This window comes from Crinia signifera, chromosome 9 (assembly GCF_055691185.1).
Source record: "Crinia signifera chromosome 9, ASM5569118v1, whole genome shotgun sequence".
NCBI lineage: Eukaryota > Metazoa > Chordata > Amphibia > Anura > Myobatrachidae > Crinia > Crinia signifera.
This window is the reverse complement of record NC_139225.1, coordinates 135,244,614-135,272,118: the sequence shown is the minus strand read 5'-3', so window position 1 is coordinate 135,272,118 and position 27,505 is coordinate 135,244,614. Positions and strand designations below refer to the sequence as shown.

Here is a 27,505-nt window from a genome sequence, read left to right as displayed (position 1 = left end):
AAAATAAAAAAAGAGGCAGACCAGGTACTTTTTTTGTCCAAAATTGTATTTGTAAAACTAGTAGTTAATCTATTTCAGCTCTGTTAAAACCAAAAAGATGCAAAATACAGTTGAATTTATTTGTACAAATCAAAAGAAAAAGCAGAGATCCTTTTTCAAGTCCCTCAATGTCACAGCATAATTCTGTCTCCGGATCAAAAAATGCAGGAATACCGACCACAGTGTTTCAAAACATACACTTTATAAATATATATTTATATATAAAACTATAACCAGTAGTCACTCGTGTAAGGGGGCGGGGGGGGGGGGGGGGGGGGGGGGGGGAGTGGGACAGAGGGAAGGTCGGCAATCTCCCGCCGCTACAAATATTGCTCACGCTGTGGATTATATGGAGCGAATGGTCCGTCGTGATTGTCATTTCAGTGAGATGAGACGAAGAACAAATAAAGGCAGTAAGGCACTATCGATTGTAATGGAAAACTCTCCTAGAATGAATGCTTGGCCTAAAAACAAAAAATCCCATATTAAAAGTCGCCGATATACATTGCACATGGACTGGCGGTAAAATCGTAATTTCTAAAATAAACACTGGGCCGGATGCACTAAGCTTCAAAAAGTGATAAAATGGAGAGTGATAACAGCCAGCCAATCAGCTGCTACCTGCCATGTTACAGGCTGTGTTTGAAAAATTACAGGTAGGAGCTGATTGATAAAATGTAGAGTAATAAACAATCAGCTCCTAGCTGTAATTTTTCAAACACAGCCTGTGACATGGCAGGTAGCAGCTGATTGGCTGTCTGTTGATCACTCTCCACGTTATCACTTTTTGAAGCTGGATACATCTGGCCCACTATGCTCCTTGTACCTCACGCTATAGGAGTGCCCGACTTGTGCCAATCCCACTGAAAAATCTCCTCCAGTCTTAAGATAACATTGTATTTACTGTACGTCCCAGAGAGGAATTGGTTACATGAGCGACAAGCCCAAAGCATAGAAAGATATGTGGCGAGAGGTAATTCTGTGTAGCTACTATATAATAGATCTGTAGTGATACCACGCTCTATAGGAGATGGAAAGCGTGGGAAATACTTCATATATGTACTGCTAAGTGCATCGGGGGGGGGGGTCTTCGCTTCTTATATTGCAATGGTTTAACTTGTGAAGGTCCCGCCTTATTCTGGGAGACAATGACAGCTAAGGGGACAGCTGCGATGGCATGGGGATAGTATGTGAGAACATGGAATGTGACAGTGGTTTGATACCTAGGAAGACCTGCACCAAGTGCAATGTCCGTAAGCATCTGCTGATCGCAAAAAGGAAGAGGAGAGCGGGTTCTGTTTTTACGTCGGCAGTAAGCCGCTGTTCTGGGATCATGGCGCCGTTACGATTTCAGGACCGGCCTCCTGAAGCGATGCACATTGCTTATACAGACGTTTTAGTGTTATAATAGAGCCAGCTTTTATGTCCTCTGGATAGATTTATACTGCGCTGTACAGTGCAAACTATCAAGAAATGTTCTGAAATACTAAGTCACCTTCCTGAGACCCCACACTCCCTCTGCCCAGAGAACAATAGCAAAATGCAGGAATGAGTGGGTGTTACCCCCAGGCTGAGGGTCTCTGAATAGTTCAGCTGGTAATTGTTCCCTGTAAGGAAACAAGAAAGGAGAATCACATTTCCAGGGCCCAGAGTCACCTACTGTCCCCCAAGGATTCCAGTTGTCCCCGACCACAGTATACGGATGTGTCTATTCCAGTGTTAAGTCCCAGAGGATGAATATGATCATGCCTTTCCAAGTACTGATATGCAGGTCTGCAATGTCTTTCTGGGTTTCTCAAGTCCCGGTATTGTGCAAGGTTACAAATAAATTACCTGAGCACTCTAAAAAAGGTTGGCGAGATGCTGTAGGTTTACCTTGGACAGAGAGACGCTGCAGACCCCTCCGCTCAGGGGGGAAACAAAGACCTTGAGAAGGTTCTGGGAGAGATGTCGGTCAGTAGTTTTTATTATCCAGGGTACCTGGTACAATACTGAACAGGAGGCGGATTTGCCGCTCCCCCAGGTTTGTCAGTCTTTGGTGGTCTGTGTGAGGGGATGGTAGAGTCCCTACATCTGCTGTTCACCTCATGCGGTTCTGCCTCATCAGTGGAACGATGCACGATGGGGGCCCGGCCTTAGACAAGAAAGGATGCTTCAGCAGATCATTAGCAGAGGCTCGCTGGCTGGGGTCTCGCACTAGAAGCCGGTCAACAAATCCCTTTAGTAAGGGAGAGATCTGCGGAAGAAATACAGAATGAATAAGTGTGCACATATGGATTGATCAGCACTGAAATAAAATGGATGTAATGGGGTGGATAAAAGGAGCAATATCAGCCTTTCGACAGGCTGAGAGAAACACTGGCATTTTTAGCAGATATTTTGAACATCTCTCACAGATGTTGGCATTCAAATGGTTAACACAGGACGGGTGTAAACTCATTCGTATTCTTAAAAGGTACAGACTGGAACTTCCCATATGACAGGGTGTCAAACATCTCAGAGGGTGTCCCTGTTACCTTGTACAGAAACCCAATGGGGGAGAGTTGGGGAAGTTAGGAGAGACCTGAGCACTATTATATATGAAGCAGGGTGAACGTACCATAACGTTACATAGTATAGTACAGGGTCCCCAGTCTGCGCTATAACAGATACATAAGACTGCATCTCCTCCCCTAAACAATTCCATATTGCAGTTGTCACACCGGTGCCAGGATGTGCACCACCAACATACCAATAATAATTACTAATACGTGGCTAATATATACTGTGCAAGTGTCCTGGTTTCCATGCATTCAATATTGTAACGAATAAAATGTAAAATCACATAACTTTATACTCGCAGCAAACTAAGCAAATGGCACAAGAAAAAAGCAGATTCGTAGATCTGATCCCAGACTAAATAGAGAGATGTATATTAATGGGGGCGCATTGGTACAGTAAGATTTACCGACGGACGTTTGACCGACGGTCATTATATGTTCAATTGACAGACAGTCAAAATACAGATTTAACATGTTGACAGATTAACGTATTTATGAGGTTTTTGGTGTGTATATCGACATAGGTCGACATAGATTGTAGTCTAAGGGGGATATTCAATCTCCCGATGGGGTAGATGGCTGCGGGGCCCTATTCAATGCGGTCTTCCTCGACATTGAGCAGGGGATCTCGCAGAACGAGCCCGACTTCACAAGCAGTCGAGCTCGTTCTGCCGAGAAACCGGCCACGCCCCTTTCTCGCCCTGTGGCTTGGCGGACATTGAATCCCGTCTGCGATTTCTCGGTCGAGCTAACCGAGAACGGGACAGGTCACAGCTGTCGAGCCAGCTCAACAGACGTGACCCCACATTGAATACCCCCCTAAGTGTACCGTGTCCGCTCACCCTGCTTCGGGCACTATTATATTCCCACTGGGATGCTCAAGTAAGAAAGTGTTTTTGGAAAAAAATTGCTTGAAAACTCATGTCCATCGATCGGTATGTTAAATGTCCGTATTTTGACCCCGTCAATCAACTGAACATGGTCAATATAATGAATGTCGGTATAATGACCATCGGTAAATTGACGGCATCCCCAGTAAGCCTGTGCTAGGTCAGGAAAGAGCAACAACACAGGAACGCACAACAGACCCTATAAATTCTGCAGTGTTACATTATTTGCCACAGTTAGGCAGAGGAGATCTTGTTGGACGAGTTGGTGACCTTTGCACACTCAGCTGAGTAACTCCATTACAATGTATGTAGCAAAACAGAACGGAACAGGTTGTATAACCATAATAATGAGAACATCACTGGTCTGTGCTATCATACTTCTGAAATATCGTGTCTGACCTGCTCACAAAGCCTGTGACTAACATCTCTTATGACCTAGCCACGTGTGTACGCACACGCCACACCCAGCTGAAGGCAGATCACATATCAGCACAGGAATGTGTTGTGTGATGTCATCAGCTCAATTCTACCAGTGGAGATCTCCGCGGCGGGCCCAGAACACAGCCACCAATTACAGTATATGAGACTTACTATGCGCAGCGGCAGCACAAGACCCAAGGGATGACACCGTCCTATAGTACAAAATCTCTGGGAGATTGGTTAGAGCGGGATTCGAATGATAGGTCAAAGTTCACATGCACTAGGTTGATATTTAAAAAGGTCGACAAGGAAATGATCGCTGTGAGTTTTTCATGATTTGAGTTGATGCTCAAATTTTGGACTTTGCCTGAGCTAAGGTTCTGCCTTAGATTAACTTTACTTTATATAGTAACTTTTTTTTTTTGCAGTTCTAACCCATTCCCATATACTATAATGCTGGTTCCATACAGTGCTAGTTATTACATAGGACATCTAAAGGATTTTTGACAACCGTGACCCTTGGCAAGTGTAAATTTAACTAATCCGGTGTTTGGGGGCCCATACATCAAGCAGGTACCAGGGTAATATCCTGACCTGCCAATGCCTTAGGGTTGGGTAAATTAAAGAAAAAAAAAAATGTTAGGGATGGGATTTTTGAAATGAGGGGATTTTTTTGCCTTTTCCCTATGAATCGCCAATCAGTGTCCACCAATCGGATCAGATTTAGGTCACACAATACATTATATATTAACATATAATTCCTACAAACAACCGCAGGCCTTGATGTCCACAGCTGCGACCAAGCTTACATGACGCAAGTAGCAAAGTGAGAACATTACACTGGTATGGTAAGCCTATTACTTCACAACAGATCCATTATCTCCCATGATGTGATTATATCCATAGCTACCTCACCAAGCCCTAGTAACAGGCATAGAGAACTGGGTTCTAATTACCAGCTTGAAGCTTTGCGGAGACGAGGAGGGTTCGCCTACTACAGTCATGTCCAAACTATGGCCTGCCAGCTGTTGTGAAACTACAAGTTCCATCATGCCTTGCCACAGTTTTGCTATTCGGGAATGCTAAAACTATGGCAAGGCATGCTGGGATGTGTAGTGTCACAACAGCTGGAGGGCCACAGTTTGGACATGCCTGGCCCACTATAATAAATGACTATATAGGACTCCTTTATAGAAGACTGAGTTATATACTGTATCGGATAATCGAATGGATTCCTGACAATGTGGGGCACTACCCACACGCCCCTTGTTTCTATTGGCTGGTCATTGAGCAGCACCGCAGTGCCCCCAGACCTAGCCTCTAGGCCACGTGCATTGTAGTGACCATCCCATTTACACAGATGTAGCAGCGCTTATCGTTGCTACTGATCCACGTTTATCATACCCAATTCGCACCCACGCTGCAATTTTGGGTACTTGTGTAGTTTCATGGCAGCAGTTACGTAGTTAGGGTAGTGTCCCTGTCAGAATTATCGTAGTGATCCCGCGGCCAGCGTCCCTGTCCGTATCAGCGTCATGTTCCCGCAGCCAGTGTAGTCAGTACGTCCGCGGCTAGCCGGAGCTTATGTAGTTAGCGCAGTTAACACGTGTCATCATTATTGTTTAAGATGGATGACATGACTGAATGTGTTCCTGAAACACCCCCACTATCCACGCCAGCCCGAAGCGTGGCGAGTCCCGTGGTAAGCGTCCTCCATAAAGTGAAGCGTGCGCAGCGAGCCACCGAGCGCAGCGTATTACTTGACGTGTAATTCAGCGTCCCCTCGCCACACTTCGGGCTCGGTGGCATGGATAGTGGGGGTATGAACAGGTCGGGAGGACGCGTAACGTGTCCTCTCGCCACACTTCGGGCTGGCGGATAGAGGGGGTTTGAAAAGTAGGCATTTGCCAGTATGTAACATGGAGCACTGGCAAATGTGTCCTTTATTTTGCATGAGCCGCTGGTGCTTCTCAGGCAGATGGAGCGCCTCTCCGCCGGCGTCCGCCAGCGCAGGGGATCTGGCGGTTACCGGTGCTGTGTGAGAGGCGCTCACTAGGCTTGGCATGGATGCCTGGGACAGAGCTGCAGCTCGCGGGGACAGTACGGTGACTACACTGCCTGACGCGGACACTACACTGACTACGCAGGGCTGCCTTGGGTACACTACGCTAGGCAGCAGTTGGGCTACGCGGACAACGTAGCTTAGCCTGCCGCCGTGAAACTACACAAGGACCCAATTTTGCCACTCCATGCGTTTCTATACAGCGCTGGAGCAATTAAATGTGACAAGATCGTGCCAAAAGAGCTGCATGTGGCGAATGGTGCAGCAACGATAAATGCGGCTACATCTGTACGTTTATGGCCTGTGCATTCCTTCCAATGCAGCTAGTTTGCCTCATACCCAGAGTTGCTTACTTATCCATACCTGTCCGATCATGCCGAAACTGAATTTCAGTGATTTGGTGATCAGACAAATTCACCAAGAATTACTGTTATTTATTATCTTACTCATTAAGTGTTTGTTTCACTATAGACCAGGTCTTTCTTTTAGTACACATTTAACACGTTTAGTTATTTTCCATATTTATAAACTCTGATACAGTTGGAGCTGTAGTCAGCGGTCACAGTAATCGCGGGAGCAATAAGCCATGATAAAGCCAGGCTGTAAGCCATCTCTACACCGCCCCTTCATAACCAAACCAGGGACTACACGGTCTCCCGAAGTCACAATCATCAGAAATATTAGGTATTAAAGTATTTATTCCACATCTTTTATCACTTCTACACATAATACATTTATTTTAGGTTATTCATTTTATACTTATGGATTGTATTATTACTATAAAGTGTGATTACATACAAACACAAATAGAGCACAGTAACACACACTTTAAAAATGGGGAGCTCTGGGTCTCGTTAGATCCAGGGGACTAGGCAGCATCCATAGAACCACCTGGTAATCGGTCACCGAGGTTCCAGGAGTAGGGTTACCAGCCAGCAGGTGTCAGTAGCATACCACTGTAAAAAACTTAACCAGTCTTAAATGTACTGCATGTGCCCAGAGGGGACAGACTACGGCAAGCAGTAATGCATACTTTATATATTGTGTATTACACCACTGCTACCACAGGAGGGCGCTGTGGAAGTGTTAGGCCCAGATCATCTTTTTTATACAGGAAACAGCTGTGATGATATCACCGATGTTTCCTGTACTAATCCATTGCATCAACACATACAGATATAACCATATGAGTACATGTAAGTCGGGTACCCCGAAGGAGATTGTGTAGAATTTGGCTATATGGTCACCACCAGCATCACGTGACCAGGTAACCTCTCCCCACCTGCACGTGTGGCTCTCATACATATAGATGTTTTTTCCTGGCACCACCAACATCATCTCACCTTCTGCACGTTTTTCAGCTTCGGTGGCAAATTGTCCCTAATCATCTTCATGGCCTTCAGTGGAGGCTCATTAAAGTACGGAGGCTCTCCATCCACCATCTCTATCACCATGATACCCAGAGACCAGATATCCACCTGAAAGGACAAACAACAATGAAGACTGGAGTCATTCAGAAGACCCCCTACTAACCAAGCCAAGAGCTGGGCCTCACCTCTGGCCCATAAGGTAACCGTGAGATGAGCTCTGGGGCCATCCAGTAAGGCGTTCCCACCAAGGATTTCCGACGAGGAACCTCCTTATTGACTTGGGCACAGAAACCAAAGTCCGAGAGCTTCACCTGCGGACAGAAGAGATCGGTTACAGCCACAATACTGCAGAGCAACCCATTACCCGATACACTCCTACATCTAGCCCCCACTGCATGGTGCCTATGTACTATCACCAAACACGGTCATCTTCTTACCCGTCCATCGTGTGTCAGCAGGATAGAGTCACTCTTAATGTCACGATGAATTACTCCTTGGGCATGAAGCACAGACAGAGCCTTTAGGACAGACACACAGACGGCAGCGATCTGCTCCTCATTCATCCTGAAAGCCAACAGTGAGAGGTCATCTCAGATGTGGAACCGACCAGAGACATTGAGACCGCCCTAACCAACAAGTCTATGGGCAGTATTCAATGAGAATTTTGACGATGTGCAGCGAATCCTGTTTAGGATTCGCTGCACATTCGCCACTGCCTGCCGCGTTCCGGAGCCTTGCCGGCTCCAGTATTCAACGAGTCAGGGGCTCACTGCCCCTGACCGGCGAATTTTAACTCCTGCGGCGTATGACGCAGGGAGCCTGAGGACGGCGGCAGGCAGGGAGATGGAAGTCTCCCTGCCTGCCCCAGAACGTTTGTGGGGGGGGGAGGTGGGCTCCCCGGGAGCCAGGCAGCACAGGCTGCCCCCCGGGACAGCCAACAGGGGACCGGGTATTCGCTACACCCGATCGTGCATATGTAATGATCGGGTGCAGTGAATATATGAATATCTAATGAGCGGCTCGGCTCCCGGCCCCCTGCTGGCTGCTGTGTAAAAAAAAGAAGACTTTTTTTTTTTTTATTAAATATATATTCATGTGCTTACAGCACATGAATAAAAATAGCATGCCCCTCCTCAGAATAAAATTCCTGATATTTTTACACCAAATGTAAAAAACAAAACACTTTATTTTAAAAGTTCACATTCCACTTCACCATAAAAAGATAGCGATTGCTACTCGGTGAATCATGGCGATAAAAACCTTGAAATGTATTCGCCATGTGGTCATTCAATAGGGTAATTCACCGTTTTAGTCAAAAAAAAAAAAAATCGCCGTACTGCACGAAAATAGCACAAAATCACTATAAAACATGGCGAATCAGCCTCATTGAATACTGCCCTATGGTTCCAGAACACGTAGAGATAAAACTAGAAAAGGAAAAGCTCTGATCTCAGGAAGGGAGGGATACAACACAAGACAGAATCACTGTCCCCAGGAACATGGGATACAATATAGTACAGTGCTCTGCTGGCTAGGATACAGAACCAGCTGTGTAAGAGACTTACCTGGTGTGTGTGACAATGTCTGTAAGGGCCCCACCTTCCAGGAACTCCATGACGACCCACAGCTCATCCCCCACCAGGTAACTGTTGTACATCTCCACTACGTTCTCATGCTGATAATCCCGCATTATCACCACCTACAAAGCAAAGTGTACATTCAACTAATAATTCCACGCTGCCACCTACAAAAGCATGATCAATGATCACAATGTATGAGAGACTCATAGGAAAGTAATATATTTGTAAAATAAACATCTGTATATCTATTGCTGCCCATACACTTATGCGATCAGATTTGATGAGACTTTAAAGTGCTGTTTCCATCACATCTTATAGTAGCATAGCGCTATGCTGTAGCGCTAGTGGGCGGTGGGGGTAGCGCAGCAGCAAAATAAAAATTAACACTGGGTAGAGAGTTCAGCCAATCAGAGAGCTGCCCAATGTATTAAAAATTCTACCGCCACTGCTGACCTCCGCTGCCCGCTAGTGCTCCGTCACAGCGCTAAAATAAATACCGAGACAGACACAGGCAGTGGCCCCACCGGCTCCCTCTCCCCCAAACCCACTGCCGCTGAAACCGTTCCCTCCGCCCCCCCCCCCCCCACCCCACCTGCGGATTGCATTTGAGCGATTGCATGTGTTTAAAAACCATAGATAGACAGTTGCTTCATACTGAAAGCGCCAATCACAGCTCTATACTATGGAAATGATCAGTCCATGTGCTACACTGATTTATCACTATGAATGAGTATAGGACTCTCCTCTACAGAAGTGCAGTCCATTATAGATGCATTGTAAACACTAAGCATAAAAAACATAGCTGGGATCATGGTCTACTCGATTTTATTCTGGACGTATAAGTAGCCTTCCATTACTAATTTATGGCTTCATGCACCGTGAGACTACAAGACAAAACTACAGTGTTCGCTACAGTGACCGCTCTCCCGTGCAGTTCTAAATTTGAGCACCAGGTGTCACTGTTTGCAGCAGGTTTAACATCCAGAGTGGTGGAAGACAAAGAATTATGGGAACACCTGTGTAACTGAGGAATGCCAAGCACATGTGTTACTATTAAGTAAGCACCATCCCCGATTAGTTAGGGTCATGTACAAAACTACTGTGGTTCCGAAAGAGGGACGACGGTTTGACAGGTGTTTCAGTGACCAGGACAGCTGAACTGGCTAATGTTCCACAAGCAAGCTTCTACATGTGTATGGAAATCAGAGGGTGGAACATACGGAAAGGGCTGCAACGGGAGGAGGCCTTCACTCCAGGACTGCCAGAGTCTCACATTAATATAGAATGAAAGGCTGAACAGGTGAGCACCAGCATAGCAACAGGCTGATATATCTGGCCCAAGCTAAGACCCCACAGAGCAGGTACTTGTAGCATCATTGAAAGGACCTCTAGGGCTGTAACGGGCTTAATGTATTGGGGGAAACATATGGCAATGGCTGCATCCAAGCCTTGCCAATAACATAAGAGAATAATCATGACTTAATAGTAATACCCTGTAATGAGAGGGGCTACCCCGTTGAGGGTTAGTGTCACACACAATGAGAGAAATGATGCAGGTGCACTATTTAAACACTACTAATTTGAATTTATTTACAGTTTCTTATATAGCGCAGCAAATCCTGATGCACTTCACAATTGAAAAACCGTGATAAAATCAAACTGGGTAGTAAAAGATAGATCTAGAGGTAGGAGGGCCCTGCACGCAAGCTTACAATAACCCTTTTCTAAACACCCATATTGTTGCTCTGCGTTATCTCTTTCAAAAAGATCTAAAGCAGGGATGGGGAACTTTTGACCTTCCCACTGTTGTTGAACTACACATCCCAGCATGCACTGCAACAGTTGTACCATGGTCACATAGCAAAACTACGTAGGAATAAGGGGGTAGATGTATGAAGCAGTGATAAGGGGGAGGAGAAGTGAGCCAGAGGAGAAGTGGCCTGTGGCAACCAATCAGCTGCTCTGTATAATTTATATTATGCAAATTATACAGGTTACTTCAGTGCTGATTGGTTGCCATGGGCCACTTCTCCCTTATTACTTCTCCATACATCAACCCCAAGGTTTGTTACCAATATATTAATTTTCTAGTAGACATTGGTTGTGCAGCAGCTACATTTCGCACAAGGATATGCAGTCTATGAAAACGTGGCATAAATCACATCTTCATCGTCTACCTGTGTACAACTTATGGCACGGAGTCAGCTCTCACCTCATTGAAAAGTAGCTCCCTCCTCTGCTGCTTGCGGAGGTCCATCTTTTTGACGGCGACCAGTTTTCCAGAACTCCTGACGGTAGCGATACAGACAATCCCCGTGGAGCCCTCCCCAATTTTGATGAAATTATCCAGGTAGGATCTGGGGTCTCCAGGGTCTACCACCATCTGCAAGGCTGCTCTGAACTGCTCGTGTGATACTCGCTGTGGTTCCCTCTGTGGGGAGCGGGTCTGGGAAGGTTGCGGCGTCTGTGCTGGGCGAGAAAGCTGCGGGTCTGAGCTGTGTTGGGAGAGGATGGCCGGAGAGGGTTTCTCTGGGGGTTTGGGCTTGGTTTGGCCTGGAGGCGGCCGAGAAGAACCTCTGTGTGCAGGGTTTTTAGGGTCAAGTGGAATAGAGGAGCGGGAATCCGGAACCTAGAGAAACACAGAGAAGGGGTTTATTCATCAGCATAAAGAAAGCAGTGTGCACTTGGTGCAGGGACACGAGACGAAGCGGTTACTTTACAACTGAGGCACATGGCCGCTCATTACTTATGTGGCCTTATTTATGTTAAATATGGAGCCAGAACAATAGATCTTTGTCTTTGCTCTATGGCTACTTCTACATTTGTACAGATGTGTCCCGCTACAGCATTGCTGCGCACAGCAGCTCTCTGTAGTGGAACAGAAATACATGTGCATTGTGGCGTGCCGCTTGTGTCATGGAACTCAATGGGGTAACTTAATGAAGATGGGAGTTCTATTGAAGATGGAATGTTGCTCAAAGCAACCAATCAGATCATGTTATCTTCTAGAAGGTGCTATAACATGATAACATGATCTGATTGGTTGCTTTGAGCAACATCCCATCTTAGTAAAGTTACCCCAATGTGAGGCTAGCGCATGCCGACACGGGCTCCAATTGCAGTGTTTTGCATTGCGGGGCCGCCCGTACACATAAGTCCCGCTATGCCGCAAATTGTATGCATCCCTAATCAGATACATAGGAATATGAGAAACCAACAAAACAATTCTAAGAGAAAATATATGGAAACATGTACTAATAGTGTGAACCTTTGCTATGTAATAGATTCCGTGGTCAGCCATAAACAAGAGTCCTACCTATTACTTATAATCGACATGTGAAATAGGTCGACCTGGCTAAGGTCAACAGGATTGGAAGGTCGACACAAGCATTGGGTTGACAATGGGAAGGTTGACAGTCAAAAGGTCGACATGACTTTCCCGTTTTTGTCCCAAATGTCGACATAGAGACTGTCAAAGTGTACCGCAGTGCTGGCCATGCTTCGGGCACGGTGCCTTGCTGTGCCCGGCACACTTTTATTCTCCCACCGTACCGTAGTGGATGGTACGGCATGAAATACCGCCTGTCGGCACATGTCGGCTCACTGACTGAATGACCGTATCCCGGGCATGCCAATGATATTAAACTTCTTTAATAAAAATGTTGGTACTTGTGTATTTTGGCGGCGCCCAATTTCAGCATCGTGCGATGAACGCATCGCATACCATGTACCCGATGGCATGTGATGCGATTTTGACCCCTATGCGATGAAAAATCGTATAAGCACCCTAAAGGGTGCTTTTGAGCACCCTAATGGGTGCTTACAATGTTAAATACACCCCCACGCCACCCCCCCACTATAAACGTGAACCCGAAGCGTGGCGAGCGCAGCGAGCCCGCGAGGGGCGGCGGTACGCGTCCTACGACCTTTTCATACCCCCACTATCCACGTCGGCGTGGAGTTGAGAATAGAAAGTGTGGCGAGCGCGCACGAAGCGTGGAGAGCCCCGCGAGGGGACGCGGATACCTTCACAGGTATCCGCGTCCCCTGGCGGGCTTCACAGGTGTCTGCGTCCCCTCGCGTGGCTCGCCACGCGGACACCTGTGAAGCCCGCCAGGGGACGCGGATACCTGTGAAGGTATCCGCGTGCGCTCGCCACGCTTCGGGCTCGGTGGCTCGCCACACTTTCTATTCTCAACTCCACGCCGACGTGGATAGTGGGGGTATGAAAAGGTCGTAGGACGCGTACCGCCGCCGCTCGCCACGCTTCGGGTTCACGTTTATAGTGGGGGGGGGGGGGGGGTGGCGTGGGGGTGAATTTAACATTGTAAGCACCCATTAGGGTGCTTATACAATGTTTAATCACATCGCATGGCATTGTATGCCATGTACAATGGCATACAATTTGAAAATTGTATGCCATCGCACACTATGGCACGAAATCGCGTCGCATCGCATACCATCGCATGCGTTATGGTATGCGATGCGATGGGCGCCGCCAAAATACACAAGTACCAAAATATTTTTATTTATTTTTTGGTATAATGGGCATTAGAAATTCACGGAATAAAAAAAACACACACAGACACACACCACACACTATGGGGGTTATTCTAATTCACTCGGAAAAGCACAATCACTCTCCAATGGACAACCCATATGCACTGCAGGTGGGGCAGATGTAACATGTGTAGAGAGTTAGATTTGGGTGGGGTTTGTACTTCAAACTGAGATCTATATTGCAGTATAAAAATAAAGCAGCCAGTATTTACCCTGCACAGAAACAATAAAACCCCCAAATCTAATTCTCTGCACAGGTTACATCAGCCCCACCTGCAGTGCACATGGTTTTATCCGTTAGAGAGTGATTGTGCCTTTCCGAGTGAATCAGAATAACCCCCTAGGGCAGATATATTAAGCCTAGTGAAGTGATAAGAGTGGAAGGTTATAATGTAGCAGCCAATCAGCTCCTAATTGTCACTGTCCAAAACCTGCCTGTAACGTAACAGTTAGGAGCTGATTGGCTTCCACTTCATCAGGCTTAATTAGTCTGCCCCTGTTTTATAAAAAAAACAAAAACATTTGGGGTACTTGTTTCCTAGAACGGCGCCCATGGGTTCCATCGTATGGGCTCCTAAAAATCGCATCACATCCCCCTGGAATATTGCGGCATGCGATGCAATTCGATTTTTAATTGTACAAGCACCCATGCCATGAGATGTGATAGGTGGTTACAATGAGATGTAAGCCCCACAATCCACATCGGCGTAGAGTAGATTTTAGATACTGTGGCAAACGCAGCGAGTCTCCGAGCCGAAGCGCGCGAGCCCCGTGGAACACGAGCCCGAAGCGTGGCGAGCGCATGCGGAACACGAGCCCGAAGCGTGGCGAGCCCCACGAGGGGACATGGATTACTTTACATGTATTCCGCTGCGTTCGCCACACTTCAGGCTCGTATTCCGCTGCGCTCGCCACACTATCTAAAATCAACTCCACGCCGATGTGGATAGTGGGGTATGAAAAGGTCGGAGGACGCGTACCGCGGCCACTCGCCACGCTTTCGGATGGCGTGGATACTGGGGGTTACATCTCATTGTAAGCACCCATCACATCTCATGGCATGGGTGCTTGTACAATTAAAAATCGCATCGTATCCCATTTGCTGGCATGCGATATTTAATTGTACACTAAATAAGGTACAGGATGCCATGTGATGGGCGCCGTGCTAGGCAACAAGTACCACATTTGGTTTAATCCAGCGGACATGGAAAATAGTTTCACCAACTGCGCACTCACCTGTGGAGCTGCGCCTCTGTTTGGATCAGTGTCCGCACGTGGATAGGTATTGAAAGGACCTCCCGTCTGTTGCGTCGGTTTCAGCACCCCTTCTGCAGCAGGGTTACTTGGGGTACGGATGTTCGGTCCAGAGAGTGGTCTTTTGTCTCTAGGTGACTTTGGACTACCCTGTCCTCCAGTGTATGAAGATTTAGGCCTTCTCTCTTCTTTTTCCCTTCTCACCACCCTATCTGCCGGCTCACTGTAGTCACTATCCTTCACAGTGTGCTCCTTCTTTCCATCCGATCTGTCATGGGAACGGACGGATCTGTGCTGCGATGGTTTAGGATAATCTGGAGGAGGTGGCCTGTGTTTATTGCTTGGCTCCTGCCCCCGTGGCTGCTGGGGAGCAGCTTTCTGTTCTTCCCTCAGCCTGTCTCTTCCATGCTCCGTCCGGCTCCTCTCAGACGCCCTTCCACCATCTTCACGTACCTGCCGAGCGCGGCCATCGTTCACGCCATTCTCCAGATGGACGCGGGGCTCCCTTGGGTAGCACGGGGGACTCTCTCTGCGCAAGGAGTTAGAACGGCAGACCGACATCGTATCAAACTCATCCAGGAGCCAAGCGAGGGAGCCATCTCGAGACATCTTGTTCCCACGCACAATGGTCTGATAGGGGGACAGAACAAACACTTACAATAGAAGCTATAGTAGAGTATTTTCATCATGAAGTGTGGAAAGGTCAACAGTAAACACTTAAGAAATGAAGCAACTACACATTTTACAGCATTGCCTGTATCTATTCCAACGCACAAAATATTTTTACTTTAGTCCTCATTAACATTAGCAGCAGGATGGGTCTTATGCTATATGACAAGGATGCATTAGCTGCATCTGTATTAGTTTAAGAACAGTTAAAGTGGCCATTTATGTATATAGCGCACACATATTCCGCAGTGCATCACAGACTTCTCGCATCAGTGTACGGCCACCCGATCCCCTTAAACAGCCCAGGACCATCCTAGGTGGCAGGAATGCATGTGATATATCGCAGGGGATCCCATTCCCCACTGCCGGTATGGGTCAGAGTCGGAGGTCAGACCTGCGAGCAGGTCCATCCTCCAACTCAGATTTGCAACGGACCGCAGATCGGATGTCAAACACATCCGATTTGGACACTTTTAACCCCTCTTTTCAGCCTGATTCATTGCAATCAAGTGAAAAGCGACCAAATCAGACTAGTGTATGGCCAGCTTCAGACTATAATGGAAATCTCCTGGGCAGGGTATAGATGGTAAAGCGTGCCCAGTCTCCTCGTGCTGCGATGTTCACAATAAGGAGGATAGTGAAAGTTTTCCCTAAACTTTAGACACTACGTAGACAAAAGTGATTGGACACTGACAGCAAGTGGATCAACAAGATTGTATTGGTCAGTAATTTGTAGGTCCACCAGGTGCAGGGATTACTGCAACTACCCTTCGTGGACAGCAGCAGGTGGCATGTTCGGCCATTCTGCCCCAAGTACATTGACTTTAAACTGAAAGTTGGTCGAAACATTTGCGTCGCTCCAATTCGCCCCAGTGGTCCCATGCCAACCAGCAGGAATAGCCCGCAGCATAAAGCCGCCGCCACCTCCTTACCTTACTGTAGGTACTGAACACTCTGGTATTAGTGATTGCCAGGAGTACACGTCCATCTGATCGGTCACTCCATAACATGAGCCACCATTACTGTACTTTTGTTGCGCTCTTTACACCACAGTAAACCCAGGGCTGCATTGTTTGTTATTAGAGGTTTATGAGCAGCTGCTCACCCAAAATATCCAAGTGCACGGGGCTCCCTATTTAAGCTGGCCATACACCTGAAAGATCTCAGGTCCGAATGTACAATTCTGACGGGTTGTGCGATCGATTGTGAGGAATATCGATACAATGTGCGGTCCCGTGGGTCGAGAGGTTGCTCCATTGCACATACGATCAGTTGGGATTGCCTGCGGATGTGAGCGGATCATATGTGCTTTTAAAGATCAGGTCGTACGCAGGTCTTTCCGATCTATGGCCAGCTTTAGTGTTCTTGTGGATACTGACACCCCTGGTGAGCACTTTCCCTGGGTTATAGTTTTGGGGGACTTCCTGCAATGACCGATCTAATCAGTGCCCCTCTGGCTGTTTATAGATGTTTGATGCAGGAGCGCACCAGTTGGCTTGCGTGGCGGTGTCCAATAACCTTTGTCTACATAATACACAGATTTATAGATAAACATATACCCATATAGATATATATATATATGTTTGAGACAGATGTACGTAAATATGTATTGTATAAGTCAGCACCTCCACCCAAGCCCCTATTATAGACCAGCTGGGGTGACTTGCAAAACCAGTCAGCCCTATTAGAAGTTAAATTACAGGTGCTTAAAAGTGCAGGGTCTATAATGGCATTTACGACAAATTACCAAGGCTAATAGATCCCTGGGGGTTAATTCAATTAGCACCAATAGCTTCTTGGGAGTTTTTATTCTACCTGCCTGGAGGCAGGAGAGCAAAGAAATCCCTGATAACTGACCCATTTTTGTTGCCACAATAGATACTTGGAACCGGAAACACCTCGGATCCATGATTTCTGCGCCCCAAAAAAAATAGAGGGAGGATTGAATTACACCCCCCCCCCCCCCCCCCCCAAAAAAAAAAATGCGGTACAAAAGGATTCTACCGCTAAATGGATCACAAGTAATAAAATTCCCTTTAAAGTATTGTTTTATGATTTAGGATTCAACATACATTAATACATCAACCTGGATAATAACGGACTATATACCATAGGCTAGTGTTTGAACTATACAAAAGTAAACACACAGTATAAAAAAGTACACTGCGCGAACACACAGGCCGACAGGTCACACAGCAAAGCACTGCATAGATAACCTAGGAAACAGAGTATGGTGTAATAGGAAACCACTGATGCACCAGTGATGCGCTGGCAATCCATGCACCAGCTGCATCTGTGCCTCCAATAACTGATATTTATAAGAGCGATGCATTTAAGTAAAAGCTTCTGTAGCTGTGAACAACAAGGAAACACTACTCGGTAATTCACAAAATGGTGCCTGAAGCTACTGTAAGAGGACACTCTGGGTTGTGTTACAGGCTACGCACCTTTTGTGGGGCATGCCTGATGGTGGTGATACATGCCGGGTCCACTAGTGGTTTTGGTCTCTTGGCGGATTCTTCTATTAGACTCTGCCATTGTCGCGGTAGTCCGGTGAATTTCTGCTCTTGCTCGTCGAAGCCGGTGTGCACCCGGTGCTCGAAATTCGATGGAGCCGAGATCTCAATGCGTTTCTTTTTCTTAGTAAACATAGCAGCTAGCTGACCTAAGGAAGGAGACATGAGTCAGTTACCACGTTTAGCAAAGTGCAGATTAGAGAGGGTCAGATGTATTAAGCCTAAAAAAGCGGTGATATAGTGAAAGGTTATAACGCACTAGCCAATCAGCTGTGTTTGAAAAATGAGTTAGGAGTTGATTGGCTGATGAGTAATCACCTTCCACTTTATCGGGCTTAATACATATGCCCCAGTGTATCATATATGGATGAACGGTCGAGCACTGGGTACATTCAGAAGTGGTATTTCTGACACATCACTGTTCAGGCAGTTACACTGGTTTGGGTCCCGAAGAATTTACAATTCTGCACTCCTTATATGTAGCGGGGGGGGGGGGGGGGGGGTGACAACTTGGACTGCGCACCCTAAAACCAAACATGTTAAAAGGTGCTATCATGCTTAAATGTGTAGTTCCACAAAGAAAAGAAAAAATCTAACGCATTCTAGATTACCAAACACTGCTCATCAGAGTAAATAGATAAGGTGCAAAGCATCATTTCTGGGCAAAAATATATGGGCTCACCAACCAGGACCAAGTGACCTCATCTGGCGGGTTCCAAATACTTTTACTGGGTAGTGCGAAATTGGGGATGGGAGGGGGGGGGGGATGCTGCATTCTACAGCATTGCTCTTGCTAGTGATATCCTCCGTCGTCTTGCATGTACAGACGATGGAGGAAATTGCTAACAACCGACGGGAGCGCATATTGTTAACGTTCTAGTGCATACACACAAGACTATACGCATGATAATATATAACAATGGATAAGTAAACAAGTAATTTGCGCCTCCAGCAGCCAGACAGTCTAAATATTCCTATAGGTTTCCTCTAAACCATCACCAATCACCAATAACAAAAATTGGAATAAGACTTAGCCGGCGCTTGGAATATTCACAGGTTGTCACAGGTTTTTCTCCCATGCAGCAGGTAACATGTGAGGGTAAGAAATAGTATATAATAGTGAAGTACGTTTAAAAAGGGTTCATTTAATACAGTACATATAAAATTCATACATGGCATATGCTTATGCTAAAAACAACAGCAAGGTGGGCACATAAATGAGTGCTACCACTTTAAAAATAGTTCAATCCTTGCAAGCAACAACGAAGGGTAATTACCGGATCCACAGGGAACTAGCTGTTTAAGCAGTTCCACAATCGCATGTGAGAGTCACAATCCAACGTATACAACTGCTGGGCTCATCACCATGTGTTCCTTCCGGTCCCTTCTGGCTTCAAAGTGACTTTAGTGCAGATCACCAACGCGTTTCTTCCCCGATTGGGGACTTTTTCAAGGTGTCCGGACACCTTGAAAAAGTCCCCAATCGGGGAAGAAACGCGTTGGTGATCTGCACGAAAGTCACTTTGAAGCCAGAAGGGACCGGAAGGAACACATGGTGATGAGCCCAGCAGTTGTATACGTTGGATTGTGACTCTCACATGCGATTGTGGAACTGCTTAAACAGCTAGTTCCCTGTGGATCCGGTAATTACCCTTCGTTGTTGCTTGCAAGGATTGAACTATTTTTAAAGTGGTAGCACTCATTTATGTGCCCACCTTGCTGTTGTTTTTAGCATAAGCATATGCCATGTATGAATTTTATATGTACTGTATTAAATGAACCCTTTTTAAACGTACTTCACTATTATATACTATTTCTTACCCTCACATGTTACCTGCTGCATGGGAGAAAAACCTGTGACAACCTGTGAATATTCCAAGCGCCGGCTAAGTCTTATTCCAATTTTTGTTATTGGTTATACGCATGATAATGTTGTAGCGATTTGTCATTGTTTTTCTTGTTTTTTTAAAGCCTAGTGTATTAAGGTTCAAGTCGAGGGCCCGGGACTCACCTGCACAGGCCAACCACCCCAAGGTATCACACTAATGATTATATAATAACTAAGAAGTAGACACTATACGTTAGGATTGTTACATTGTTGAGAAGTAATAATTGGAATGTTTAAAAAAAAAAAAGTTTTACATAGCTAGAAAAAAAAAAAGTCAGGTGCTTCAAACAAGGGATACAGTCATTCGATCTAAAGCAACTAGGTCGACAGGCAACAAAGTCGACATGGGTCATTACGTTGACAGGGTTTTTTCACTATTTTTGAGCCGACATGTGCCGACATGCAGTATTTCATGCCCTACCATCCACTAGGGCGTGGTGGGAGAATAAAATAGTGTGCCGAGTGTAGCAAAGGGGACGCGGTGCACTTCAAAATGTGTTGACATTTGGGTAAAAAAAAAAAAAAAAACCATGTTGACCTAGACTCATGTCGACATAGATGTTGTAGACCAAACAACCCACACCCTAAAACAAAATATATAAAAAAGGTGCTAGGTGAAGTATTTCCATGTGATGCCCCAAAAAAGCTGGACCACAGCAAGCCAGGGGGCCTGTACCCAAAATCATCACCCAGAAATGTAAACCAGTAACGATGAGAACCCCTACAAATGGGATACATGTAGGAGCTACTCCTTACGAGGGCTGTTTGCACAAAAAGCTTCACAAAACCTAGAACTTGAAATTGCTGCATTACTCTTCCTAAAATGATGATTCCCTATGAAACAAACTTGCGCTTTGTAGAAGGAATAGCTGCCGGAGCTCATTGTGTCCTACATGAGGATGCATTTCCCCATCTATTAATGCACTAATGAGGCACAAACACTTAGTGAGGAACAAAACAAGGGAACGGCTGAACGCTTGCACTGTATCTCTCAGCCAGAGCATAAAGCGGTCATGCACAGTAACAGTGGAAGTACAGGCCGTTCCCAGGACACTTCTACACTGCAGTGCGATGACTACACCAGTGCCCAAGTAAAAATACCCATTTTAACCTTGATAATGGCAGCTACAGATGAATAAAATAACAAAGTGATCTCTTTTAATGCAGTCCCTGACAATTCTACAGATACGGCGTACTTGATGTGCATTGGGGACTTTTAGATATGGCATAACAAAGAAAAGGGATACAGAAAATCTACATCAAAGCTAGGACCGCATCGGTTATATGGTTCCAAATGAAAAAAAAAATGAAAGATTTCAGGCAATGATCAAAGAAAACTAGAATGATCACAGTGGGAGCCAGCATGGGAAATTATCTTACCCCATGCTGCAGTCAGACAGGATTTTAGCATTGCATCTGACAGACCATAATCAAAATGTTCCTTGTAATCTTGACATACATACGGGTTCAGTCTGTTATATCTTGGAGGGACAGTTATACAGCTGGGGAAACTAATCAGAAGTCACCTGACATCCCTTTGAAGACATTCAATCTTATAGAGCCGTGTTTATAAACACAGAATCAGAAGTGCTGGCAACATTCCAGCGCAGGTCGCCCACTTGTTGTCATGTGACCGATACACTCATCACGTGACACACTGGTTATTCCAGATTACAGAGCTGATGCTTGCTTACAAGTCTATCACTCGGACAAAGTCACACCCCACCAGCCTGCAGAGTCTCACCAAGAGCACAGATCTCGCTGCCAAAGTAAATAGGACAAATAATGGAAAGCACAGAAACAACTCAGGCCGTGTACAAAAACCTCCTGATTCTCTGGAGCAGATGCAGTCCAGCCTGTCTGGTCCAATCAGAAGCTCTCCATGCCTCAAGTATTAGATAAGTAAATTCAGTCCAACAATGCTTTCTCTAAAACAGGGGTACTCAAACTATTTTGTTCTGGGACCCTGTCAAACAAAAATGACAGGACCCCAGCAAGATACAGCAGAATGGGCACCACACACGGTTGGTCAGCAGACCTCTCAATTCAAAGCGGCATTGTGGAGACACAACAGAAGCAACCGCTTATGTAATAATTTCTTACACAACAGCAGGTCTGAGCTCATTTTGGAGTTCCTATCCTGCATGAGTTTTTTTTTAACATAGATTTATTCAACGGTTATAGTTTATATCTGTTGTGAAGGCTTTGGGGGTGGCAGGGAGGCAGTGAGTGAAAGAGGGTGATGGGGAGGCAGAGGGCAGCAGGATGAGGCAGGGAGTAGCAGAGCGCAACAGTGGGAGAGAGATTGATGCAGAGGGTGACTGAGATAAAGTGGGTGGCAGTGGTTGACGTTCTCAGCCTGACTGTCAGCAACATGGATTTGTGACCCCATGTGGAGATGGTTACGACTCACTTTGGGGCTCAGGACGCACAGTTTGAGCACCGCTGCGCTAAAAAGGGAGCACCGCTGCTCTAAAAAGGCATGTGGCTGCCAAGGCCGGAAACCACACTGACCACACTGTACCATATTGTGGTTATTACAAAGGGTGCACAAAAGATTACTGCTTTCCTTGCAGTAATTACTATTGTTTATTCATCTGGCGCCACAAGGGTTCCACAGCACCATGTGAAACCATAAATGAGCAAAAATAATAAAACAATAACTTACAGAACAAGGCAATTTAGGGCACGTACATGGTAAAGAAAGGTAGTTGCTTTGGTGCACAGGGTGCTGAAGTATTATTAGGGTGGCAGAGGCCTAAGGTTAGGTATATACGGAGTAACAAGCAGTCTAGGAGAGGAAAAAGCACAGGAGGTGAGAGGGCGCTGCTAACGACAGCTTACATTGTAAAGGGGGGTGTGGGCCATTGGGTCCACCACAGAAGGTAAACACAAGAAATAGGTGGACATGGCCAAGGTCAACAGGGTTGGAAAGTCGACAAGGACTAGGTCGGCAGACAAAAGGTCAACCTGGAGTTTTTCACAATTTTCATCCCGAATGTCGACAAGGACACCGTCAAAAGTGTACCGCTGTGCTTGCCACTAGTCTATTCTCCCTCCACACCCTAGTGGATGGTAGGGCATGAAATACGCCCGTCGGCACAGGTCGGCTAAAAAACTCAGGTCGACATTTTGACTGTTCATCTAGCCATTGTCGGACTAATGCTTGTGTCGACCTTTCAACCCTGTCGACATATTTCATGTGTCAACCTAGGCCATGTTGATGTTCAGTGGTCAACCCATTGCGGGTTGAACTAAAGACTGTATATGGTACAGGGGAGGTGCAGGCAGACAGGAGTAATGGGTGTGATCTCTCTGCAGTGTGCTTGGTACTATTATTGCTGTATGTCCTGTTAGCTGGGATGAACAACTGTCATTTTTGGAATAATCTGTTGCATTAAGCTTCAGGTTAAAGAATATAAAAAAAATAATAATAATATTTGCAAGTTCTAACAGGATACTCTTTGTGGATTCAGCTAGACCCATTTCTGCAGGGACAACCATCTGTCACAGGGGTGTGGATCGTATTGTCGATCCGACTTAGGTCTACACAGGTTTAGGTCGACATGGATTTTTTTTACTGTTTTTTAGCCAAATGTCGACACAGTCGACATGGACACAGTTGGACGTGAACCGATTAGCTCGCAATGCTTCGGGCACGGTGCCGAGCGGAGCGCCCTAGTGGATGGAAGGGCATGAAATACAGCCTGTCGGCTCAAAAAAACAGTACAAAAACCCGTTGATCTAACCCGTCGGCCTAACGCATTTGTCAACATTGTCCCATGTCGACCTAGAACCCTGTCGACCTAATGACTGGTCGACAATACGACCGTATCCCGGTTACAGTATGTGCTTCATACATTTAGATGAGTGCAAACAGTCACTTCTTATCTCTTATATATTTGGCTACATCTGTCACTCAAAGTGGGTGTCTGTGTCTATAACGCTCTGTTCCTGGACTTTCCTCTTAATGTGTGATTGCCTTCATCTGTGCTGAACACCTTTCTGAGAAATTAACCTGTTTAAAACAGGTGATGGCAATCATACATTAAGGGGAAGTCTAGAAACAGAGCATTGTGTCCCTCCTGGAGAGGGTCATGTTGGGAGGTATGTGACAGAGAACAAGCCCAGTGAGCCCACAGACAGTGCCAGACACCCACTGCCTTCCCATGTTGCCCAGCACTGCTACTCCACAGCCACCAGGTGAGCGCCCCCCTCCCGCGATTTGCGGCAAAACCTTCCCCCCCCCGCGCCCCCCCCCTCCCGCGATTCGCGGCAAAAACACCCGCTCCCCCGCGACCCCCCCTACCGCGATTCGCAGCAAAAACACCCCCGCGACCCCCCCTCCCGCGATTCGCTGCAAAAAGAACCCCCCACGACCCCTCCCGCAATTCGAGGCATAACCACCACCCCGTGACCCCCCCCTCCCGCGAATCGCGGCAAACCCTCCCCTGTGACACCCCCCCCCCGATTCGCGGAAAAAACACCCCCCCCGCGACCTCCCTCCCGCGACTCGCGGCAAAAAGAACCCCCCCGCGCCCCCCCCTTGCACGATTGGCGGCACCCCCCCTGCGACCCCCCCCCCCCGCAATTCGCAGCAGCCCCAGGATTAAATGGCACATGCAAAACACTGACATGGCTATGGTCGACAATGAAAAAGGTTGACATGAGTTTTTGAAGATTTATTTTTAATTTTTTTAATTTTTTCATATTCATTGTCATGTGTCGACATGGACACCAATGAAGTGGCACACTTATGTCAACATTTACATGTGTTGACCTTTCTGTGTTGATTTTTTCTTGTGGCGATTCGCGTCACCCCCCATGTGACAGAGAACCAGCCCAGTGAGCCCACAGACAGTGCCAGACACCCACTGCCTTCCCATGTTGCCCAGCACTGCTACTCCACAGCCACCAGGTGAGCGACCCCCTCGCCCGATTTGCGGCAAAACCTCCCCCCCCCGCGCGCCCCCCCCCTCCCGCGATTCGCGGCAAAAACACCCGCTCCCCCCCTACCGCGGTTCGTAGCAAAAACACCCCCGCGACCCCCCCTCCCGCGATTCGCTGCAAAAAGAACCCCCCCACGACCCCTCCCGCAATTCGGCGCGGCACCCCCCCGCAATTCGCAGCAGCCCCAGGATTAAATGGCACATGCAAAACACTGACATGGCTATGGTCGACAATGAAAAAGGTTGACATGAGTTTTTGAAGATTTATTTTTAATTTTTTTAATTTTTTCATATTCATTGTCATGTGTCGACATGGACACCAATGAAGTGGCACACTTATGTCAACATTTACATGTGTTGACCTTTCTGTGTTGATTTTTTCTTGTGGCGATTCGCGTCACACCCCCCCGGAACCCCCCCTCCCGCGATTCGCGGCAACCCCCGTGACCCCACACCTCCCGCAATGCGCGGCAACCCCCCACCAGAACCCCTGTGAACCCCGCCCTCCCGCGATTCGTGGCACCCACCCCCGCGACCCCCCCTCCCGCAATTCGCGGCACCCCTCCGTGATTCGCGGCAGCTCCAGAATTAAATTGCACATGGAAAACACTGACATGGCTATGGTCGACAATGAAAAAGGTTGACATGAGTTTTTGAAGTTTGTTTTTCATTTTTGGAATATTTTCATATTCATTCTCATGTGTCGACATGGATACCAATGAAGTGCCACACTTATGTCAACATTTACATGTGTTGACCTTTCTGTGTTGATTTTTTCTTGTGGCGATTTGCGTCACCCCCCCCCCCCCCCCACAACCACCACTCCCGCGATTCACGGCACACACACACACCTCCCCCGCGATTCTCGGCACCCCACCCCGTGACCCCCCCTCCCATGATTCACGGCACACCCCCGCGACCCCCCCTCCCATGATTCGCCGCAACCCCCGCCCCGTAACCCCCCCTCCCGCGATTCGCGGCACCCACCCCCGCGACCCCCACACCCGCAATTCGCGGCACCCCCCCCCCCGCGATTCGCGGCAGCTCCAGAATTAAATTGCACATGGAAAACACTGACATGGCTATGGTCGACAATGAAAAAGGTTGACATGAGTTTTTGAAGTTTTTTTTTTCATTTTTTGAATCTCATATATTTGGCTACATCTGTCACTCAAAGTGGGTGTCTGTGTCTATAACGCTCTGTTCCTGGACTTTCCTCTTAATGTGTGATTGCCTTCATCTGTGCTGAACACCTTTCTGAGAAATTAACCTGTTTAAAACAGGTGATGGCAATCATACATTAAGGGGAAGTCTAGAAACAGAGCATTGTGTCCCTCCTGGAGAGGGTCATGTTGGGAGGTATGTGACAGAGAACCAGCCCAGTGAGCCCACAGACAGTGCCAGACACCCACTGCCTTCCCATGTTGCCCAGCACTGCTACTCCACAGCCACCAGGTGAGCGACCCCCTCGCCCGATTTGCGGCAAAACCTCCCCCCCCCCCCGCGCGCCCCCCCCCTCCCGCGATTCGCGGCAAAAACACCCGCTCCCCCCCTACCGCGGTTCGTAGCAAAAACACCCCCCGCGACCCCCCCTCCCGCGATTCGCTGCAAAAAGAACCCCCCCACGACCCCTCCCGCAATTCGGGGCGGCACCCCCCCTGCGACCCCCCTCCCGCGATTCGCGGCACCCCCCCCCCCCCCGCAATTCGCAGCAGCCCCAGGATTAAATGGCACATGCAAAACACTGACATGGCTATGGTCGACAATGAAAAAGGTTGACATGAGTTTTTGAAGATTTATTTTTAATTTTTTTAATTTTTTCATATTCATTGTCATGTGTCGACATGGACACCAATGAAGTGGCACACTTATGTCAACATTTACATGTGTTGACCTTTCTGTGTTGATTTTTTCTTGTGGCGATTCGCGTCACACCCCCCCGGAACCCCCCCTCCCGCGATTCGCGGCAACCCCCGTGACCCCACACCTCCCGCAATTCGCGGCAACCCCCCACCGGAACCCCTGTGAACCCCGCCCTCCCGCGATTCGCGGCACCCACCCCCGCGACCCCCCCCTCCCGCAATTCGCGGCACCCCTCCGTGATTCGCGGCAGCTCCAGAATTAAATTGCACATGGAAAACACTGACATGGCTATGGTCGACAATGAAAAAGGTTGACATGAGTTTTTGAAGTTTTTTTTTCATTTTTTGAATATTTTCATATTCATTCTCATGTGTCGACATGGATACCAATGAAGTGCCACACTTATGTCAACATTTACATGTGTTGACCTTTCTGTGTTGATTTTTTCTTGTGGCGATTTGCGTCACCCCCCCCCCCACAACCACCACTCCCGCGATTCACGGCTCACACACACACACACACCTCCCCCGCGATTCTCGGCACCCCACCCCGTGACCCCCCCTCCCATGATTCACGGCACACCCACGCGACCCCCCCTCCCATGATTCGCCGCAACCCCCGCCCCGTAACCCCCCCTCCCGCGATTCGCGGCACCCACCCCCGCGACCCCCCCTCCCGCAATTCGCGGCACCCCCCCCCCCCCCCGCGATTCGCGGCAGCTCCAGAATTAAATTGCACATGGAAAACACTGACATGGCTATGGTCGACAATGAAAAAGGTTGACATGACATGAGTTTTTGAAGTTTTTTTTTCATTTTTTGAATGTTTTCATATTCATTCTCATGTGTCGACATGGACACCAATGAAGTGCCACACTTTGTCAAAATTTACATGTGTTGACCTTT

General features: G+C 47.3%; 1 protein-coding gene across 2 annotated transcripts in view; it reads right to left on the bottom strand.

Moving 5' to 3' along the window:
• Positions 1 to 100: 100 nt before the first annotated feature.
• PAK4 (p21 (RAC1) activated kinase 4) overlaps positions 101 to 27,505 on the bottom strand; it is a 44,928-nt gene continuing 17,523 nt past the window's right edge. For both annotated transcript variants that reach the window (XM_083159950.1, XM_083159949.1), the window contains exons 2-9: positions 17,832 to 18,049; positions 14,698 to 15,345; positions 11,114 to 11,530; positions 8,887 to 9,020; positions 7,759 to 7,885; positions 7,507 to 7,632; positions 7,295 to 7,429; positions 101 to 2,275 (exon numbers count right to left, since the gene is read on the bottom strand). In XM_083159950.1, the coding sequence (XP_083016076.1) occupies positions 2,120 to 2,275; positions 7,295 to 7,429; positions 7,507 to 7,632; positions 7,759 to 7,885; positions 8,887 to 9,020; positions 11,114 to 11,530; positions 14,698 to 15,345; positions 17,832 to 18,035 (1,947 nt within the window). In that variant the 5' untranslated portion in view covers positions 18,036 to 18,049 and the 3' untranslated portion in view covers positions 101 to 2,119. The remainder of the gene's footprint in view (positions 2,276 to 7,294; positions 7,430 to 7,506; positions 7,633 to 7,758; positions 7,886 to 8,886; positions 9,021 to 11,113; positions 11,531 to 14,697; positions 15,346 to 17,831; positions 18,050 to 27,505) is intronic.